Below are 20,786 nucleotides of genomic sequence, written 5' to 3'. Positions count from 1 at the left end.
AGAACAAGTACGCCAGGAGAGCCAGAGAGAACTAAGCAAGGATGAGGTCACAGTCTTTTATAACCTAATGTCTATATGACATCCCATCACTGCTGTTACTCTTCAGAGAAAGCCTCTTCTATTCTAGTCCATTCTTTAGAAGCTAGTCATTAGGTCCAGCTCACCTATGGGGAGGGGGGAGGACTACATAAAGGTGTTACTATCAGGAGTTGGGGGCCACTGAGAGCCATGTCAGAAAGCTGCCTACCATTGGGAGAGCACTGTATACAAATCTGGGGCGGGGTGTACAGCATTCCAGATGTTGGGAATATCAATGCAAAGACCATAGCAATTTTGAGGTACAGAAACGAGGCTGGGGAGAAATCAGGAATAGGAAGTGGAGCTAGAAAAGTAGGCACGGGCCCGATCCTGGGTCACATGGAACTGTTCAGGTCCTGGTAGTTTTGTTTTTTTTTTTTTTAAGATTTATTCATTTATTTATGATAGACATGGGGGCGGGGCAGAGACACAGGAGGAGGGAGAAGCAGGCTCCATGCAGGGAACCTGACGTGGGACTCGATCCTGGGACTCCAGGATCGCGCCCTGGGCCCAACGCAGGCGCCAAACCACTGGGCCACCCAGGGATCCCTAGGTCCTGGTAGCTTGGATTTGATTAGGAGCAGTGAAGACAATTCCTTGGAAGGATTTGAGCAGAGGTTAAACTAACCTTTCTTTTATAAAACTGGAGTGATAGTAAATGGCACAGTCTATTCATTTACTTGGTTTGATCTACTTTTAATGACCTTCCAAAGGGGAAGCTGGCAATTAAATCCATGTCAGTTATTCTCTATATTAAAAAGTTTTATTGGTTCCTACCACCCTGAATCTGACAAGCTAGTGATCTAAAGGAAGTGATGCAAAATGATAGATTTGTTAGCATTTGGGGAAGAAGGCTCACTAATTTATTATTATTATCATTATCATTTATTATGATTTTGTCATCATTCACTGCAATCAAATGTACATCACATGTACATCACAACCTCAAGCAAAAGTCAGGCAACCACAGGGATTTGGAAGGAAGTGAAGGTGATCCTGACTGTGTATGTGGAGCCACCAGGGAAGTTCATCCATAGCCCAGGGATGTGCAGGGAATGGAGGGGCTACTTCCTCCCAGAGAACCAACACACTTCAATTGCTAATTCCTTCTCCCTAGGCATCTGGGTCAGTTAATCCCAGCCCAGCACCACCAGCTGAGCTCTTCCCTGGCCAAGCTGCCCCTCTTTGAAATTCTCCCCCAGGCCACCTCGCCCAATGATGTCAGCAGGGGTGAGAGCCCTGCTGGCCCTCCCCTCTCACAAGATGATGTGCAAGGGGAAATGGACACTGTCTGTGCTCAGGAAACATCTGGTCGATCCGCTAGTCCTCAAGCGGGTCTCTGGCTGTTCTGTAAATTAGAGGAACAGAATAGGATGGGAAGACATGGAGCTTCAGTGATTGGCCAACCTCGACATCAAGTTACAAGCTGAAAGGAGATGTGAGGAAACGGCCTCCCTGGCAGGCCCTCTCCAGGGACCCAGCACCACTGCCACACGGTCACATTTCCCAGCTTGTAATGGAAAACAAAGGCTGTTTACAAGAGCTTAAAGTAGCTGGAATGGGAACAGGAGCCAAGCGGTATAGTGGAGGGTGAGCTTCTACTTGGAAGCTTTCAGCAGTGCAGTAATTATTCAGTACCAGGCCTGAAGGGCAGGCTCCTGATGAGGACTATTACTCTCTCTCCCGTGGAAAATGAAACACCACATTCACTGGTAAGCAGAATCCATGACCACGTAAAAACAGATCCAGCCCCTCGTTAGCTGTTTGACATAAAACAAAACTTGCTGTATGTCCTCCCTGAGCTCTAAGTACCCTTTTTGTCCTGCTTGGTATTCACTGGCTTTTTCTCGGTTGATGAACCACTAGAGAAAAATGAGGTAAGATAGATAGGAGAAAATGGACTTGGTGTGCTGCCCTCTCCCCCACCGACCTCCCTACCTGTCCCTGGGGGAATACAGGTTTTCTGAACCTTCAGGATTCTGGCCTGCAAATGAAAAGCTCTTCTCTTCTCCTTCTGCTTTGCCTGCTGCCTCTCTCCCCTCCCCCAGTTAAATCAGTAAGACCTTTCTTGTCTGGGTTTTCAGATAGTATAAGTCTTCAAGAGAGTCGAATCAAAATGCATAGCAAACAATGAATTTTTTTTTTAATTCTAAGTACAAAGGAAAAACCAAGAAACCCTGAAAGACAAAGTAATTCTAGCTTTAAAACATTTCTAAAACTTCATTTGTTCTCAAAGTTCACTCTTCCGTGAGAATTAGGTGGAACATAGGATTGAGCGTACCCTTTTTTGGTGCCCATCTTTCTGACATAGCGCTCAAACTGAGATCATGGGGCTTTAGGATTGTCGCTCCACCATGGAGTCATCCGTTCCTTCAGCAGATAGTTTTAATAGTTTTTGTGTTCTACATATGGAGAATATAGTTAGGAACAAGACAAGGTTCCATGCTCTCTCAGTCTTCATACATGAACAACGAGGAAATGACCTCATGTGTGCAAAGTGCTAAGCTTGTGCCTGACATTTCATAAGTGGCCGATAAATGCTGGCTATTCTTGGTTACCCCCAATTGCCCCTATCTGTCTGTTCCTCTCTCCAGCATGTGCTTTGCCTCAAAATATCCCTTCTGTCTGTGAAGACAATCCTTCCTAATTTCTGTCCAAATTCAAGATTTACCATAAGAAACTGGCTCACAGGATTATATGGGCTGAGATGTCCCAAGAACATTTGAGAGACTACTTTAAAGTAGATCTATCATAAAATAGTTATTGAGGAAAAGCTCACGTATAGACTTTTGTCTTACAAATATCTTACATAATTTACTTGGACATAACAATTATATTTAGATTACTCGGAAAACTTCTAGAGACATTAAATAGCTGGCCCTCTAAAATTGCCTTCTGACAAATTCTGTCACAGAATTTGATGTGAACGTAACATAAGCTTATTTGACTTTTAGTAAACTGAGGAAGAATAAAAGTATTATATTTAATACTGGGAACTCTCAAGATCTCCCTGTTTCAATTAAACCAATAAACCTAAATTAGCTTTTATTTACTGAGGACTATCCTAGATCATGTGAACTTGCCAAATATTTGGGTTAGTTTCTGTATCAGAGGATATTTATATAATGCTTATTTGTCTTTTAGCCAATATATAGAACACTTCATCGATTAACTTGTCAGGTGAAAAATACAACCACCCTCCAATCCAGCAATTACACTACTAGGTAATTACCCAAAGGGATACATGCACCCTGATGTTTGTAGCACCGTTATCTACAATCGCCAAATTTTGGAAATAGCCCAAGTGTCCCCGACTGATGAATGGATAAAGATGATGTATATATTTTAAATGGAATATTACTCAGCCATAAAAAATGAAATTTTCCCATTTGCAACGACATCAATAGGGCTACAGTTTATCATGCTATGCAAAATAAGTCAGAGAAAGATAAATACTGTATTTCACTCATATGTGGAATTTTAAAAAAAAATTGAGCAGAGGGGAGAAAAAGAGAGGCAAGCTACAAAACAGACTCAGCTATAGAGGACAAACTAATGGGTATCAGATGAGGAGGGATGTGAGGTGATGGGGGAACTAGGTGATGGGGATGGAGGAGCACACTGGTTGTGATGAACACTGGGTGTCCTGTGGAGGTGTTGTATCACTGTACTGTATGCCTGAAGCTCACATTACACTGCATGTTAATAGGAATTTATTAAAAGTTTTAAGAAAACTAAATTTGGCAATACCAGTCAAAGGTAGGGAAAAAAAACCCAATGTATCTAGAGCATACATATATTACTATACCTAAATATACAGTTTAAACAGATCTCACAGCTTTCATTTAAAAATTTTAGTCATGAGTGGTGGCCTGGGTGGCTCCGATGGTTATGCTCTCTGCCCAGTTCATGAACCTGGAGTCCCAGGATCCAATGTGCTTATAGGCAGATGGAATAAATTTACCTACTCAGATACCTTTTAAGGTTTGTGAAAGAGACTTTAAAGATTTTTCATAGACCCACTGTGTAAAAAATCCTTTTCTTTTTTCCTCTCCTTGTAAGAATTACCTTGGTTCCTGGGAAAGGCTACCTAAAACACTTACATCACAATAGGCACAGAGACAAATCCAAGTTCCATGGAGAACTCCTGTTCCCTCAGTCCAGATCTTAGATACCGTCTGCAAGCCTTTCCAGATGAATAGAGGTTGGGGACTGGAAAACCACATAAATAGACTGAATTGTTTTCAAAACCACATTTCTGTTCTTTTAAACATTCAATTTATAAGATATGCACAACTGCTTCTAATTCCTCAAAGAATTGAGCTGTAACCCCAAAAGATATGGAGACCACTCCTCCCATCCAACTACCTTATCCTCAGTTTGCATCTTCATAGCAGGGAAAGGACCTTCACTAGGTGAGAGTCAAAAGATTCCCCTGTTCTAGATTCAGAGCTGTGTGTCTTTGGAATGTTTTAGTAAATCCTTCCACAAAAGTTCCAGAATGTTTGTCTCTCTTTTTTGGGTCCACAGTATCATTTAGCTTAGGGAGAAAGCCTAGGACAAATTTCCTGTCAGGCGCTGAATATCAGCTTCCACTTTGGCCAAGGTCTGGCCATAGAACTTCTTAAGAAAGAAGATAAGTAAAAAAGAAATCCTTTTGACTATCTTGTCAAGTTTCAACCTTGGACAGGCATAAATATTCCCAGTAGTAATGAGCAACCCCATAGGGACAAGAGGCAAAGATACTACCCCACTCTCCAAGATCCCAGCCATCCCAAAAGAAAGACATTTGCAACTTCCCTGACGTTGGAAACAGTCGCTAGGATGCAGGCAGAAACGGAGAACCACCTACGTTTCTGCACAGCAGTATTGTGGGCGCCAACCCGGCCGTTGCCAAGCCATGTTCCCAGGACACAGAATGAGACAACCAAGAAGGCCAAAGATATCCCTGGGAGGGGAAGGGACTGACCACCCAGGAGCACCCAAGGGCACCTTCACCAGTCACAATTCAAAGACCCTATCCTTACATTTTGCCTACTCATCTGAATCTAGAAAAGTGGGGTAACATGAAATCCTGCCCTTTTCTCTCACCCAGGCACCACACACACAGACGAAAATGGGAGCCCTATTTGGTAAGAATTGTTAGCTTCCAGAGGCTTGTGCTAGTTCTCGCAGGATGCCATCCGCAGGCTCTAGGGTGAGTGGGGTGTCCCAGTGGGTCTCATGCTGGCCACCAGGAATCTTACATGGAGGAAAAGTCATTTCCCTCGACCCTTTATGGTGAGTGCTTGGCTCCAGGACTCTATACTTAAATTTTCAACTTGATCCTCTATTACACGACACATTTAGATTTCATTTATCTAAAATTAATTGCCAGCTACATTACCATTAAAATATAATGCCAGCTACATTATTGTTAAAATATAATGATATTTTAATGGTAAATTTATGAGGTATTCACTTATTTGCCTAAGTCTATCCATAGGACCACAATGACTGAGGAAGGGACCGATATATCGTTGAGAGAAAAGTCATAGGATGGTGTGGAATCTATTGGAAAGAAACGCTTTCTTCTTTGACTCAGCATGAGTCTGGAAAGGTATAGGTCTACCTTTTGCTGTCAGCAGTAATCCCGTCACCAGACACAGCCCAGCATCAAAGATAACCTGAAAAAGAATATACTCAAATTCTAATTTCAGTTTGAGCACCTGTATCAACCCTAACGTGAAGCCATTCTATACCTGGTCTTGCATATAAATGCACCTAAAATCCTTTTTTATACTCCAGGTCATTAGTCAGGTTGGATGTGCCTTGCAAACGTTGACACCTGATTCAACTTCACAAAAGGAACATGGTAGGAAGAAAGCTGCAAACAAGACAAATGTAAGTCACTCGGTATTTATTGGTATCAATCTATTTTCCCAGAGAGCAAACATACAGTCTGAGATCGCCCGTTTTAATAAATCCTCTGCTTCTGTTTTCACATCCTGAATTTCTATGACCTCTAATCAAGGTTCAGTACCATAACACTGTGGTTAAAATGTTTCCCTGAGATCATGAAGGCTGTGCCTTTAGCCACAGATCATCCTGGCTTACCAAAATTCAGGAGAAAACAAGAAATTGGAAGTCTTTTGGTGGTCGAAGAGGCAGGCAACTTAGGTTGTATTCCTGAGGAAAAGGTGGAGAGTTGATCAATCCACTAATTAATATTTCCTTCGCTGTGAACTATATCTGTTCAATATCTCTAAACATTCTAGAAGGTAATTCATTTTATTGCATAGAAAGACACTTTATCACAGTGCTGTGTGCAGAGCATCTTGACTTTTGCTAACTTCCAGAGCCATCGTGATGCCTCAGTTTCCCATAAAATGCAGAATAAGCAAGGTATGCGCAGCCTCTCCCCTGGGGCATGTGGGAAACAGAAATCTAGACATGGATGATGAGAAAAAAGTGGTTATCACATTAAGTGCTTAGGCCTGTACTAGTTTTCAGAATGGTTTGAAATCAAAACAGGTCATGATCTTCCACAAGTAGGATCAGGAGAGAGACTTACTGCATTATCACCTCACACTGCAGCCAAATCAATACACCAAAGCATAAGGCAAATGGACTTCAGTCCATATCATCCAGTCTTGTTGCCCTGAGACTCCACTCTGAAGGGGATGGGGCTCCCAGCAGGCCCTCCTGAGCTGCAAGAAGTCACATTCTGGGAAGGAGCCAGCTCCCGGGATCCCCGGGATGCATTGTTATCGTTCCTCCACCCACCCATCCCGCTGAAATGGCACAATGGAATGACTGTGTTCTCTACTGAGGACTTCCCTTTTTAAAAATAAACAAGCAAGAGTTTCCCTATTCTGACCCATATTCAACAGTGGAAGAAGGCAGCCAGTCCTGGGGTGGGGAGACTGGGAAAGGAAGCCCGGTGTCAGGCAAACACACTCAGGGATGATGTGCAGGAGAGCATGCAGCTCTCTGAAGATGGCAGAGTGAAAGGAAAGCTGAGCATCGGTGGCCTGTGGCATTCCCAGAGAAACCATTCCATTGACACACAATTGACTTCCTTAGGTTTTCTTGAGGTAGTTTTGACAGGCTTTCCCCATATCTTTCAGGAAGTTAGGAACACCACTCTGCAAAGCAAAGGAGAACTGTCACTTCTGTGTCCTCATGAACATTACTCTTGATTCCTTGGGATAGGACAAAGGTAAGCAAAATGGTTTTTGTGATACCCATGATATCCAGGCCCCTGTCCGATTTCTACAGAAATGGCCACAGACAATGTCAAAAGGTCAAAGGCACAGGTGAGACTAGATAGCAGTGGATGCTGTTGTATATCTTGGCTTTGCTAGTAAAAACCAAAGATTCTTCTGAGACACTATTTTTTGAAAAGAAAAAACACAGGAAATGGGATTGGGTTGGGTTGTGGGATTCTAACCCAGGAATCAGACAAAGGACTTCTTTTACACAATCAGTACATAGTGAGGATGTGGAGCAAAGGACAGACTATGTTATTCCTTAGTGCTGAGCACTGTGCAAGGCTTTCCCCAGACACCGCATTATTTACCACTACTCTACAGGGTCAGTAATACTCATTTTGAGAAGGGAAGAAATCAACAGCTTACCTAAAATATACAGACAGAAGCAGGGCCAGGATTCAAAGTCATATGTATTTGACTCCAAACCTGTGTGCTCTGCACTCTCCCAGGGAATGTGCCGAGACCTCCCACCAGTATACAGGACTCCCACAAAGCACTGAATGGTTCTCATAGAGCCATTCAGAGCCATAGAGAGGTTCTTTGGCAGGACAGTCTCTAACGATCAGGCCACCACTGTGGTTCTCTCTCCTTACAGAGAAACGCCAGTAACAAAACTGCAGGCTTCAGGCGTGGACATGTCTGGTGGTCTCTTGAGCCAGGCTGGCCCGTCCTACTCTATAAGCAGATGCAGGGCTCAAAGGCACCATTTTTCCTACAAAGATCAGGCTATTGTCTGGAGGATCCAGAGACTGATCCTGTCAGGGTCTTACTACCAAGCAGTGTCTGACATTCCAGCTAAGGATTCTTCTTTTGTCCCAGCCCCCACATCTTGGGTGTTGGCAACCTCAGTCCTAACTGTAGTCACTCAACCAAGCTGCTTCATAAAAGAGCCTCATTAGGCCTGAGACATGGCATCTCCTCAGCCTGACAGCCCTGTGGGCTAAGTCAACATTTGTCAAACACACTCCCCCCATCTGCCTCCTGGGATCTCACCTTGGCGACCCAGTTAATGAGCCAGGACGGAATTTGGCCACCCGGGTTATCGAAGTAATACATGAAAACTAGAGGGGAAAGAAAGGACAATTGAAAAGGAAAAATGTTAGAAAGACACTACAAACTCTGCAAACGTCCTCGCCTCCTTCTTTCTTCAGGTCCAGGAAGCAAGGAGGGAGGAAATACAGGATTCCGGAGTATTTCCATCCTCTGCCTTGCCTCCCAGAATATATATATGAACACTTATGAAAACATAGTCACAGGCATATTTTGCTGCTACTAACTAAATGCCTGGCAAGTGTTAGATACTTGGATATAGTCTCTCACTTAATTATTTTTCATTAATTATCTTAACAGTCCAAAGGATTTGGTAAAATTAAACCCCCACTTATAAATGACAACATGGAGACTCAGAGCAGTTAGTGGCATGTCCACGGTGACAGATCTGAAAAGCATCAGAATTAGGGTTCAGATTTTGCCTCACATGATTCCAGTACAGCAAGTGGCTGTGTGCCACCACTCTGTTCACAGCTTTTCTCTGTGCAGGCTGGAACTCAAGGCAGGCAGGAGCTTCATCCTCAGAGTCAGTCCTGCCAGCACTCTTGGCCTCCCCTATGCGCAAGGCCCTATGTATGTATCTCAAGTACTAGCCTGTACTGGATTTCTAAACCTTCTGGTTTGATTTCCTCTGGACAATGCAAGAGCCAAAAATGGGTTGAGTCAGATTTCAATACCCATCATGCATTCAAGTAAGTTTTGGGGGGTTAACTGAGCCTCTCCCCAGGTTTTGCGCTCTTGTTTATTTTATACCCATGCCCATTATCTGACCTCAGGTAATAAGCATCATGTATTTTACAAGCCACACAATCAGCATGGCCTTCATAGAGTGGCCCTGCCCAGTATGCCATCATGGACCCTGCCTTTACCTTTGCTCCCCTTCTTGCCATCACTCTCGATTGCCAGGCTCTGCTTGTACTGATTCACCCGGACCACACCAGACCTCTCAGCAATCTGAGGCACAGAGGTGCTCTGAGCCAGGATCACGTGGATCTTCCTCCCGTCCAAGTCCAGGTCTCGTCGCTGCCGGATGTAGATGTACTATACTGCCAGTCAAGGCATGATATCAATGCCAGCATTTCAGATGGGTGGAATGAAATCCCGCAAGCCAGAAGAAATGTGAGATAATTCTATTCCTCCCCTTGGCATTTGCCCCCTTATACTGTTCCTTCACTTCCCTGTCCTGTCTCCCTGGGTGCATACCAAGATTGTGCCTCATACTACTTGATATTCTCATTTGATAGCACGCATTATCTACTTATGAATGATTCCCTGATATTTTCAATTATACAACGAAAGGACTCTTCCCTTCTCTGAGAAGGCACTATGAGATAGAGGATGGATCGCTCATCAGCAGTGTGATTCTGCATTAGTTACTCAAACTTCCTGAAGCTAGGTTTCCCTCTGTAGGAAAAGGGAATCACATTGCCCAGCAGGCAGGTTTGCTCACAGCACTGGAGAAAGACTGGGGCAGAATAAGTTCTCCATAAACGTTGGGGTCATTCCACTCTGTCCTGTCCTCCCCCAAAGCGCTAGTTAGTGACGCCTATGCACGTAGGATCTTCAAGCAATGTTACTTATACCTAGTGGTCAGAGGAAGAATAATGAATACCTGAATATTTAGTACCCAGATGTCCTCACTCTGGGTTAACACTAGTCAACCACCAAGAATAACAAAGCCATTTCATCTCTGTAAACACTCACAGAACACTCTCTATGTCTAGGTACTATTCTAGGGAAGATAATGTAATCCTAATAAACAGTGAAAGTTACCAATTTTGAAGCCCTTCCCATGCGTCTTACATATAGCATCACTTTTGATCCTGAAAAGGTCCCTGTGAGTTTGGTGTCATTATCCCCAGCCTACAGATGACAATTTTGAGACTCAGAAGTAAAGGAACTTGCCAAAGATCCCATAGCTCAACTGGAACCTGACTGCAAACCCAGATCTGCCTCCAAAACCTAATTAGACTTTCATAGCTGCTCAGGCATCAACAGAATTTTAGGTTTCACACTGAAGTAATTCAAAGCCTAAACAAACAAAAAAATCTCTAAGTATAAGGTAATATACTCATTGTAACAGCAACAACCATAGCCCCATGCCACCTCAGAGTTTCAACAGCACCCACAAGGGTCCCAGCCATCATTCAGGCAGGCACTCTGCAGGATGGGCTATTGTCCCCATGCTCTATGGACTGACAAGTAAAGTTCTTAAATGTTTTGGTGTGGAGAAATTGTTAAATTTCTTAAATGTTTTGGTGTGGAGAAATTGGCTCTGGCTTTCCTCCCCCAAGCCTTTTACTTTTTCCTCACAGCAGAAATTGTCCCACTGTCTCCTAAAACTTGCTCATCTCATATGATAGATATCACCTGACATTCCATTGAGGAAAAACCAACCTGATAGGTTGACTAAAACTTGGCAGAGGTCTTCAAAGGGTTGGAAGTTCCAGTGTGCCATAGAGCCTATGATCAGAGAACCACTAGTTCACTGAGGCCCAGAGAAGTGAAGGGACTTTTCCAAAGACACACAATAAATGAGAGTATGAGCTCACATTCAATCTGGGATCTCTGGCTCCAAATGAATGGTCTTTTCCACTACACTATTCTCTGTTCTCTAAAATTTAACCCCTAGTGTAGAGACATACATATAGAATCAATCATTATGTGCTTGCGTGGTATTGGAAAACCAATTAAATAGAACTTCAAGTACCTCAAGTGTCTACTCCTAGACCCTACCCCACAATGTCACCATGAGGTCAGAGAGATGGGATCATGCCCTGGTCTAGGTCAACTTCTCTGGAATACAAGGACCTGGGTCCCGAACCTGCCCCTATCAGCCACTCTTGTGTGAACCAGAACAAAGTTCTGACTCCTCTTTGCCTCAGTTTCCTTGACTGTGAAATAAGGATGATGGTACTTACGTTGCACAGCTGCTGGAAGGATCAGGAAAAACCATATAAAATCTAAGCGATTATGTAATCCACAATATGTTGAAGCACATACCATATGTGTACAAACTACCTAGCAGTATGTGAGCAAGAAATAAACTCTTATGGAATTTATAATCTATTTCAGGCCATAGAAAGCACATAGACTTAGACACAAACACACACAGAAACAACATACATAAAAGTGACATGTCCTTCTCTTTCTAGAAAATAATTATTTAGGAACATACAGATTTATATAATATTAAAGAGAGAAAGACCCTGGTGATCATTCAATTCATGGGTTCCAAATAGTTTTTTTTTTTTTTTTTTTTTACATTGACAAGACCATGTTTTGACAGGATCTTCTATGGAAATTTAGTACATAATACACTCAGGTGCTGTGATTGAAGAGGAGAGTGAAGGAGTGGAAGTCTCACCTGTCAGTCATCCTGCCCTCACCCTGCCTGTCTTTCAAATTTCTAACCCCTTCCTAGGAAAGCAAAGTAGAAAGGATACGTCTCGGTTGGACATGGGAAAAGGGTACTTCACTTGCCAGTAGACCACGGTTTCTCCATTGCATTCCTTTTCATATAGTTCTACGGAGAACAAAAGAAGTTAATGTATCTGGAAGCTGCCTGGCCACCAACCGACAAGAAGTCTCAGTCTGATGACCTCTAAGGACATGATAAACCACTAGCTCATAAGGCACAGCCCAAAAACAAACAAAAAAATCAGACAGACTTATTAACGTTGAAAGCTTGTTCCCCAGGACACACTCTGGTAGACATAAAAACATGGTGAAATATAAACTAACTCAACAAAACATGTGGATTGTGTAGCACAAGCAAGATTCTCAAGTAGAACACAATGAAACAAAATCAGGTTCCAAAAATAAATGTTCAAGTTTTTAAATCAGGGCAACCACCAGATGTCACTAGAGTATCAAATGTTTTGAGACCTCTCTGGATTTCTTGACCTATTACAGCTTGCCTGGGACTCAATCACACAGTCTAGTGTGTTCAGCTGGGAAATGAATGTTCCAGTGAGGACAGTGTCTTGCCTAAACAGCTAGGAAGTGGCATAACTGTGGCTTGCCTTAACGGTCTTGCTTATCTCTTGTTTCCCTACATCCTACCACAGCTACAATGACCAGAATTCCTTAATATTCCATCATTTTATTGTGTGCAAAGAGCAACTGACTCTGGCTGGATAAAACAAAGGAATTCAATGACATGCACACCCTCCTGAGCTGTGCAGTACCCTCCGTACTAACCATTTAGAGAAGGCCACGCCAAGGCTGCTGATGTAACCACGAGAGCCCCTTGAAGAGATGCTTAATGTATTATTTAATGTATGTAATGTAAGGGAAAATGAATTATTTAATTCAGCTTTGGAAACAAAATCTATTAAAAGCAGACTATGGATTAAAGAGCTTGCCAACACATGGTGCCATGAGAGGCTAAAGATAGCCCTTGAGAGTAAGGGAAGAAGTGGACATGTTACCTTTCCATACTCAACATCTCCTCCCCCTTCCTGGACCAAAAATCTCAATTCTCCTTCAGGGTATCATCCTTCCCCTGCTCCTTGACTATGTGGTTTAAGCACGACTGAATCAGCATTGATTTCAGGGCTGGCAAAAATGAGCAAGACATGGCCTTAGTGATTTGTTCAGGGATGGTTCATCTGGACAGGGTCTTACCTGTCACTCTAACACATTCAGGCCAAAAATGGTGGAGTAAAGACTCTCAGGTATATCAGATACATCACAGAATATCTAGAAGGACCAGGGCACCTGTGTAGCTCATTTGGGCGTCTGACTCTAGATTTCATCTTGATCTTGGGAGTCGTGGAACCAAGCCCTATGTTAGGATCCACACTCAGTGCAGAACCTGCTTGAGATTCTCTCCCCTTCCTTTTCCCTCCCTCCCTATTCCTCTCCCAATTGTGCACTCTCTCTCGCTCTCTCCCTAAAATTAAATTAAAATCCTAAAAAAAAAAAAAAAAAAAAGAGTAACTAAAAGCACCAGAGTTAGACTTAGAACCTCAGAATTGTTCCAGAGAAGCCAAACTACTGGAAGCTGCTACAGAGAAGCTGCTACTGGACTAGACACTATAGTGTGAATGGCTGATGCCACGTACCAAACATCAGAGGTTCTGCAACTGTCTCTCCCATAGTCAGATACCTTAGCCCTATCATCACCAGAAAACCTATTGTGCACGCTGCCTGCTTGCTCATGGTGTTCTCTCTCAAACTGAAGCTGTACGTTGTCTTACTGGCAACGTCTATATTGCATCACTGAACTATGGCTGCTAAAGAGACTGAAGCAGAGAACCTTCTCCCTTGCATGGCTGAGCATCACAATTCACTCTAGATAGGAAGGGCATTTAAAAACACTGAGAGACCAAACCATGACAAACATCCATAGGGTGCCATGACAGCAAACTGTGGGACTCCTGCGGCCATGACTAGGAAAGTGGAATGCTCATTCCTGTTCCTGTGGGGTTATTTACATGGCTAGACTAGAAGCCTGGATCTTCTGGTGGCTGTCCCCCCAGGACATAAGATTCTGCCTCAGAATTAGGTCAACTCAGAAGAAAACTGAGTCAGGATGGAAAAAATAAGCATTAGATGCAGCTGTCCTAGAAGTCAGAAACCCCTGGACTTTTCAAAGCAATGAACCAATGAACTCTTTTTCTTTTACTTCATACTGGCATTTGTTAACTTCTTACTGTATGCGGCCAAGAGTCCTGACTCTAGCAAAAGTCTTTCAGAGTTTACATGCGCCTTGGCTAGCTCTGCAGTTCTAGTGCACTGTGACTGAGTGGCAGAGGCCACTCCCAGTTCTAAGTGACAGGAGAATCACCTATTTCATGCCTTTCATAGCTGTCCACTGTTTTTAGGGTAAAATCTAAGCACTGTAGCCTGGTGCTAGGCTGGATGTAGAGATCTGGACATACCCCCATCCCTAGCTCTAGAGTCTGCTACACCGACAAGCCAATAAAACGAAACCACTCAGTTTTTGAACATGCCATGCTATTTCATGCCTTCCTTGCTCTACTCATGCTGTTTTCTGGGCCTCAGATGGCCTCAAACAACTCATCCCCTCACCCTCCCACCTTCTCACCCATATGCATTCTTATGTTTTTTTGTGTTTTCCATTCTTAATGTTTGTAAAACTTGATTCAACTTCCAAAACGCAACTTGGACACCGCGTGCTCCAGGAAACCCTCTGTGATAGATATATGGGATAATGACAAACTTACCTTGAGAACAAAGTGGCCCCTGGAGCAAATTGGAGAGTGGAATCTAAAAGCATGCAGAGAACCACAAGGGCATGTTTCAGCCCAGCACTTATGACTTCCATACAAAATTAAAAATAAAACATAATATAGTAGAGATTAAACCTGATGCTTTCTATTGGCTAGAATGGCAGTAGATTCTACTTTCCTCATGATTTTTAAAAAATATAAGATGTCACTCACCTTTAACATATTGGTCCCACTGTTTTCTGTAGTCTAAGTCCATATAGACATCCGCAAGTACATCCGGCAGACAATTGTCCAGAACACCAAAGACCTTATACTCATAAAGTCCAGTTTGCTATAAAAACAGAACAGGCAGAAACAATGTATTGATTGTCAAATTGAGGGACAGCTGGATCACACAGCATATGAAAAACAGCTATTCATGCAAAACCATTATAGACTACCTCCTCTGTGGTTTTGGTGATACAATGATGAAAAAGCAGATGAGGCCCCTGTGCTCATGGGTCTTATATTCACTTACATTGTGGTAGTGGCTATAAATGCTATCTAGGTAATCTGAATTAGATATATAAAGCAAATTTTGTAATTAGTGATGCCTGGTTTGAAGGGGAAAGGTTCCTATATAATCAAGGTGGTCAGGAACGCGTGTATGAGGAATAACCTTTATCATAACATCTTATTCTTAATATTAGAAGGAGCCAGCCATGGAAATTAAGGAAAACTCATTCCTGGTAGGAGTAAGGTCCTCAGATTGGTGAACTTGCATGCTTGAAGAACAGAAAGTTATGGGGTCCAGAGTATTGTTCATGGGGGGAGAGTAGTAGTTGCTGAGGTTAGAGAAGTAGTGGGAGCTAGACTCGAAAGGGCTTTGTAACCCAGGGTAAAGGCTAAGGATTTTGTTATAACTACTAAGGAAACCCAATGAGTGACTTTAAACGAGAGAATAATAAATAAAAAGATGATTCTTGCTCCTTTTAGAAAACAGATCATAAAGGAGATGGACCTGAAGACCAAAGCAGGAACAAGGAGATGGACCTGAAGACCAATGCAGTGGTCCAGCTAAGAGATGATGAGGATTTGAACAAGGAAGTGACAGTAGTGATGGAGAGAAATTCAGTGATTTAGGGATATATTTAGCAGTAATGTCAGCAGGAAATGCTGACAGATTGCCTATGGGTAAAGAGAAAGCAAAGAATTACATCTAGAACCTCTGCCTGAAGAACTAGGTAATTGCTCATTGCTCTAAGAGAGTGAAACATTGGAAGAGGTGATGTGTGTGCTGTGGGGATATTAAGAGTTCAGTTTTGATTTGAGATGCTTATTAAACATCTCAGTGGTAGTGTCATATAGGCAGCTAGAATTTGGGGGACAGGTTACTATTTTAAATATCCATGAGGCATAAGGAAACCCAACAGATTGTATCAATTCCAAGAAAGAATTTTACAGCAACTTCTTTTTTAAGGACTTTGTGTATAAAGGAAGAAACTGCAGCTTCAAATCACATTAGTTCCCTTTACTCAGAAAAAAGACCATTTCTAGATTCAAAAGTATAAGAGAGTTCCAGTTTTTTCAGGTGAGGCCATATCCTCCTCTGTGAGGGTTCTGGGCTGGAGTTGGCCATGCTACACATTTCACTTTCTGTATAATGGTAACTAGCAATTCCTGATTTTCTCCTTGCATAAACTCTCTCTTATTAATATTTTTTAATTTTTTTCTCTCTTATTAAGATTAAACCAAAGGCTGTTAACTTAATTTCCATGCGAAAGCAAAACAAAAATGATGCTTTTAGAATGACACATTCATCATGTGCTAAAGCAATGTTACTGGCTAATCGAACATGAACAAAGTTATCCTTTTAAACCCCATGCCAAAGACTTATGTGAAGTCAAGAAGTAAACATGGTGATACTTTCTAGAGACCTTGAGGCTGCAAGGATCCTTGCTAACAGAGCATAACCCAGAGAAAAACACATCTTAGTTTAAGAATCTCATATGTATGTTAAAGCACCTGGTAAGAAATGGAAGATGAAACTGAAACTGAATTCATAAAGTTCTTCCAGGGCTAAAAAGTATGTGACTTTATACCAAGGGTTTCCAACTAGCAAATGACAAACTAGTAGATCTGAACCCGTCCCGAGCTGTGCCGTGGATACCCCAAAGGAAGGGCAGACTGTCAGGAGAAACATCTATGGGAGGATAGTGAGGGTTTATACATACCCATTTATTTACTAATCAACTGTGGAAGAGAGACTCTTAGTTCCTTGTTCAAATATATTGGGGCCCCATTTTCTGTAAACACTGACTGAGCAAGGGGGATAATTATGCATTGAGATAATGATTCAACTTACATGATGTACCTTTGGTTATCTGGATAAATTAAGACAAACTGTTTCCTTAAACTGGTTCCCTTTCCCCTCTGAATTTAGTTACTGCCCTTAGTGACCTCAGGCCTATACATATCACAGAAAAGAAAAACAGAAAGCCCCCTTAGGAAGAGAAAAATAGAATGATGTGATTTACGTGAATACAGAAGAATGAACTATTGTTACAACTTCCTTCAAACACTCCCTTCATGGCAGAACTGAAAAATGCCAAGACTCCAGGGGAACAAAATGCTTGGTAACATATCCCTCGTCTATCAATAAAATGTTCAAGTAATCAACAGCCTGCCCAAATTCTGGGATCAAGGCACTTTTATACCCATTAGTTTTTACTAAAAAGGATCTCCACAAACATACATTTTTTGTCTTTTAAAAAAAATAAAGTGAATTTTTATAATTGTAGAAATAATATTCATAATATAAGAATTGGAACGTGCCAAAGAGAGAATAAGGAAAGTAAAAATGGCACATTAACTCCATAATCCACAAGAACTTATTTTAATATTTGACATATTTAAATGCATAAATACTTCTACATGTGACAAAATAGGAATAATATGGTTTAAACAACTTGTCTTCTTATTTTTAACAAGCTATATAGAGATCACACCTAATTTAATTCTCCTCATAAGTCACACATTTCCAATATTTTTAAAATATAAATATTGCTGGAAAAATCTATTATTTCATATGGACCAAGTTCTAGAATTCTCATTTTTCATTAGGAAAGCTTCCTTAGGGCCAGCCCGGGTGGCGCAGCAGTTTGGCGCCGCCTGCAGCCCCGGGTGTGATCCTGGAGACCTGGGATCGAGTTGCACATCAGGCTTCTGCATGGAGCCTACTTCTCCCTCTGCCTGTGTCTCTGCCTCTCTCTTTCATTCTGAATAAAAAAAATAAATATATCTTTATAAAAAAAAAAAAAGGAAAGGTTCCTTAAAAGAGATAAATTTTAGGGTAGAGGGTATTACCATTTTAAGGTTCTATATGCTTCTTTATATGAGCCTTTAAGAAGTTGGTACCAATTTATACACTTGCCAGTAGCACAGGAGCATCAATCACATCAAGACTGGGTACCATGTTTCTACAAACTATTTGATAGGAAAAAGCATGAAATTTAGCTTGATTTGGGAGAAGTTTTTATTACTGATATATAAGATCACCTTAAAATCAGAAATATAAACTCTCTGTATATATGTTTCTAAAATTACTAGTACTTCAATAGATGATTCTAAATAGGTGGTGATTGGCTCAAGAGGGGATTGGCTCCCTAAAGCTCCTCCAGAAAACTATTTCTAACAATGTCTCCATTTCTTTATATGGTGTGTTCTTTTCTAAAGCTCCACTTATAAATAAAATAAAAAATTATTAATAGAGAATGAGTAAATATCCTGTAAGGAATACAATGACCAGGAGAAACAAAGATTTGGTATAGCATACAGTACCTTCTTTCTTGCTAAGAGAACCCCTCTAGCAATGTACACAGAGATCTTTGCTGGTCTCCTAGGCAGTTTGAATATGGATGTTTGGAGCTGCAGCAGCTATTTTGTAACAAACATGAGGAGAAAGAGTAAAAGGTCAAGCCTTTTACGGCATCATTCATTATCTGCTATGGCATCATTCATTATCTGCTATACCTCTGCCAGCAACTACTGACCTCTGCCCTACTTGTTAAGTGAGAAAAATAAACTTGTCTTTGAGTCACTGTTAGGACAGTTTCCTATTACTTGCCCCTAAAAGCAATCTTAATTGATACTTAATCATTCCCAACAGTGATTTTACTTGAGTCCTATGATCTGGGAAAACAGTGGAAGTTCAGAAACTCCCTTCTAACTTTGAGCTCCAGAAAAGAGCTACTTGCAAAGAACCACACCATTCCCCACGTGACTTAGAGTAAAGACTCACAAATGCTGCCCTTGTTTACCTGTGACAAAGACACAGACCCTCCGAATTTCCCTTTCAGTGCCTCATAAATGATCAGCTGAACGACTTGTCCCACAGATCAATTGGAACAAAATGCTTGTAAACCAAACTTGTTAAGATTCTCTCCTACTTCCAGGCCCCTAAACGTTGGCCCACCGTTGGCCTGAGCCACCATCCAGCCCCTCCTGAAAACAGACTGGCCCCAGGGTAAAATATTCTCTGACCTACTATCCAGTCATGCCACCTTTCATCTCAATTGCCCATACTGTCTCTCGCCTTATTTACTTGTCTCTAAAAAAGAAAAACTCTTTTTTGCCTAATTCCTGAGACACTCACAGATCTTATGGTCCAAGTGTTCTCCTTATCACAATAATCTCCCCCCTCACTCTGTAATATTCCTTTGGAATAAAAGTCTCTCCTTACCAAGTCCAGATTTGTTTTTATTTGGCACTCTTACTCAAAAGTAGAATAACAGACTGCCAGAAGAGTGCTGGTAAGTCTTAGGAGCAAGTAAATGCATTAAACCAGTAGAGAAGTACAGAAGCATTGCTAAAATGCACTGTCCGGGAAGAGAGGTAAGAGATAATAGCCACATTAAATAGAAGTATATTTAATTTTGCATATTTACAACTCCATGTATTCTGTTACAGAAAGTGCTACCTCCTTCCCCAAGTCAGAAAAAATTATAATTACCAAAAATCATCATAAATTATATTACAAAAACTTATAAACTTGCTAGGACCCACTGTATCCTTGGCCTTCAGAAGAAATCAGATGTAGACCTATTCTTGACTTTTCAGCTTAAAACAGGCTTCCCTTGGTGATCTAGTGGTGGTCACTGCAACAGATGTATATTTGGTACTTGAAATTTTCCAATCACTTTGACTTGCTATAAATTACTTTACTAATACTAGTAATTGTTCAGCTTCCAGTTTTATGTTCATTATCTCACATAATCTAGTTAACACAGCCCTGTGATAGAGATGGGGATGTTAGTTTTACCTCCATCTTTATGGGAAGAAATGATCCTCACACAGGCTAAATTACTTGCCTGAGTCCCATAGGCAATGAATCGGATTTGTCTACTCCTACAAATGCTGAGTGTGTGCTGAATTTTCTTAGCCTGTCACAGAAGAGCTCTTTCCTACTTCTCAGGGGGGAGAGGAAGCCTCCTGAATCTATGACTAGAGAATCTGACCAACTCCAGCAACTCTGTGGCAAGTGACAGACTCCAATGGTATGAAGTGTAAGCATCTTTCACCCAAGAGCATCAATTGTAATGACAGGAATCAAAGCTACAGCTGCCACTGGGAAGGGTGGTACCAAGATGGTATGAGAAAAGGCAGTTCAAAATCTAATCTAATATTTAGATCACTCACAGAAAAACTGGCAGGTTTAATGCCTAATGATTACAGATAGCTAGATAAAATAATGATGATAGTTGATACTTGCTGCGTGCTTACTGAATACCAGACACTGAGGTGATACTGGCTTACTCCTACACATAATCCACACAATGGTAATATGATGTATAGAGCTTTGGTGAACCCATCTTTCAGACAAGGAAACAGCCTTAAAGTAGTTCTGAGGAATCTCTGGAAAAGGCAAGTCTACAAAGACAGGAAGCAGATTTGTGGATGTCTGGGACTGGGAATGTGAACAGGGGATGTCTCTAAATGGCCAAGAAGTTTCTTTTGGGTGTAACACCAATGTTTCAAAACTAGACTGCATGAAGTTGCACAGCTCCATAAATTTACTAAAATTCATTTAACAGTACACCTATGATGAGCAAATTTTATGCTATGTGAATGCTACCTCAATAAGCAGTTAAAATAAAAAAATAGGCTGTGAAACTCACCTAAAGTCACCCAGCTCATAATCACAGAACCTGGCCTTGAAGCCAGTAAT

The 20,786-nt window shown here is 41.6% G+C and overlaps 2 protein-coding genes across 16 annotated transcripts in view; both read right to left on the bottom strand.

The window, feature by feature from the left end:
• The window catches only part of LOC112917896 (phosphatidylcholine transfer protein-like), a 66,345-nt gene extending 59,406 nt beyond the window's left edge, over nucleotides 1-6,939 (bottom strand). The window contains exons 1-3 of one of the 12 annotated variants that reach the window (XM_072747528.1): nucleotides 6,175-6,939; nucleotides 5,820-5,944; nucleotides 5,203-5,744 (exon numbers count right to left, since the gene is read on the bottom strand). The gene's annotated coding sequence lies outside the window, so the exon portion shown is untranslated. Of the gene's footprint in view, nucleotides 1-4,181; nucleotides 4,293-5,202; nucleotides 5,745-5,819; nucleotides 5,945-6,174 lie in introns of those variants that run through there. The other 11 variants (XM_072747520.1, XM_072747523.1, XM_072747525.1 and 8 more) reach the window with 11 other exon arrangements.
• The window catches only part of LOC112917895 (phosphatidylcholine transfer protein), a 53,434-nt gene that overhangs the window by 22,708 nt on the left and 9,940 nt on the right, over nucleotides 1-20,786 (bottom strand). For 3 of the 4 annotated variants that reach the window (XM_025995979.2, XM_072747534.1, XM_025995980.2), the window contains 5 exons: nucleotides 14,795-14,912; nucleotides 11,828-11,907; nucleotides 9,251-9,422; nucleotides 8,325-8,392; nucleotides 5,961-7,205 (listed from right to left, as the gene is read on the bottom strand). In XM_025995979.2, coding sequence (XP_025851764.1) covers nucleotides 7,140-7,205; nucleotides 8,325-8,392; nucleotides 9,251-9,422; nucleotides 11,828-11,907; nucleotides 14,795-14,912 — 504 coding nt within the window. In that variant the 3' untranslated portion in view covers nucleotides 5,961-7,139. The other variant, XR_011999711.1, reaches the window with a different exon arrangement.

The sequence above is a fragment of the Vulpes vulpes genome, chromosome 2 (assembly GCF_048418805.1).
Source record: "Vulpes vulpes isolate BD-2025 chromosome 2, VulVul3, whole genome shotgun sequence".
In the NCBI taxonomy this organism is placed as follows: domain Eukaryota; kingdom Metazoa; phylum Chordata; class Mammalia; order Carnivora; family Canidae; genus Vulpes; species Vulpes vulpes.
The sequence above is the reverse complement of the archived record's forward strand: the minus strand, read 5'-3'. Positions and strand labels throughout refer to the sequence as shown.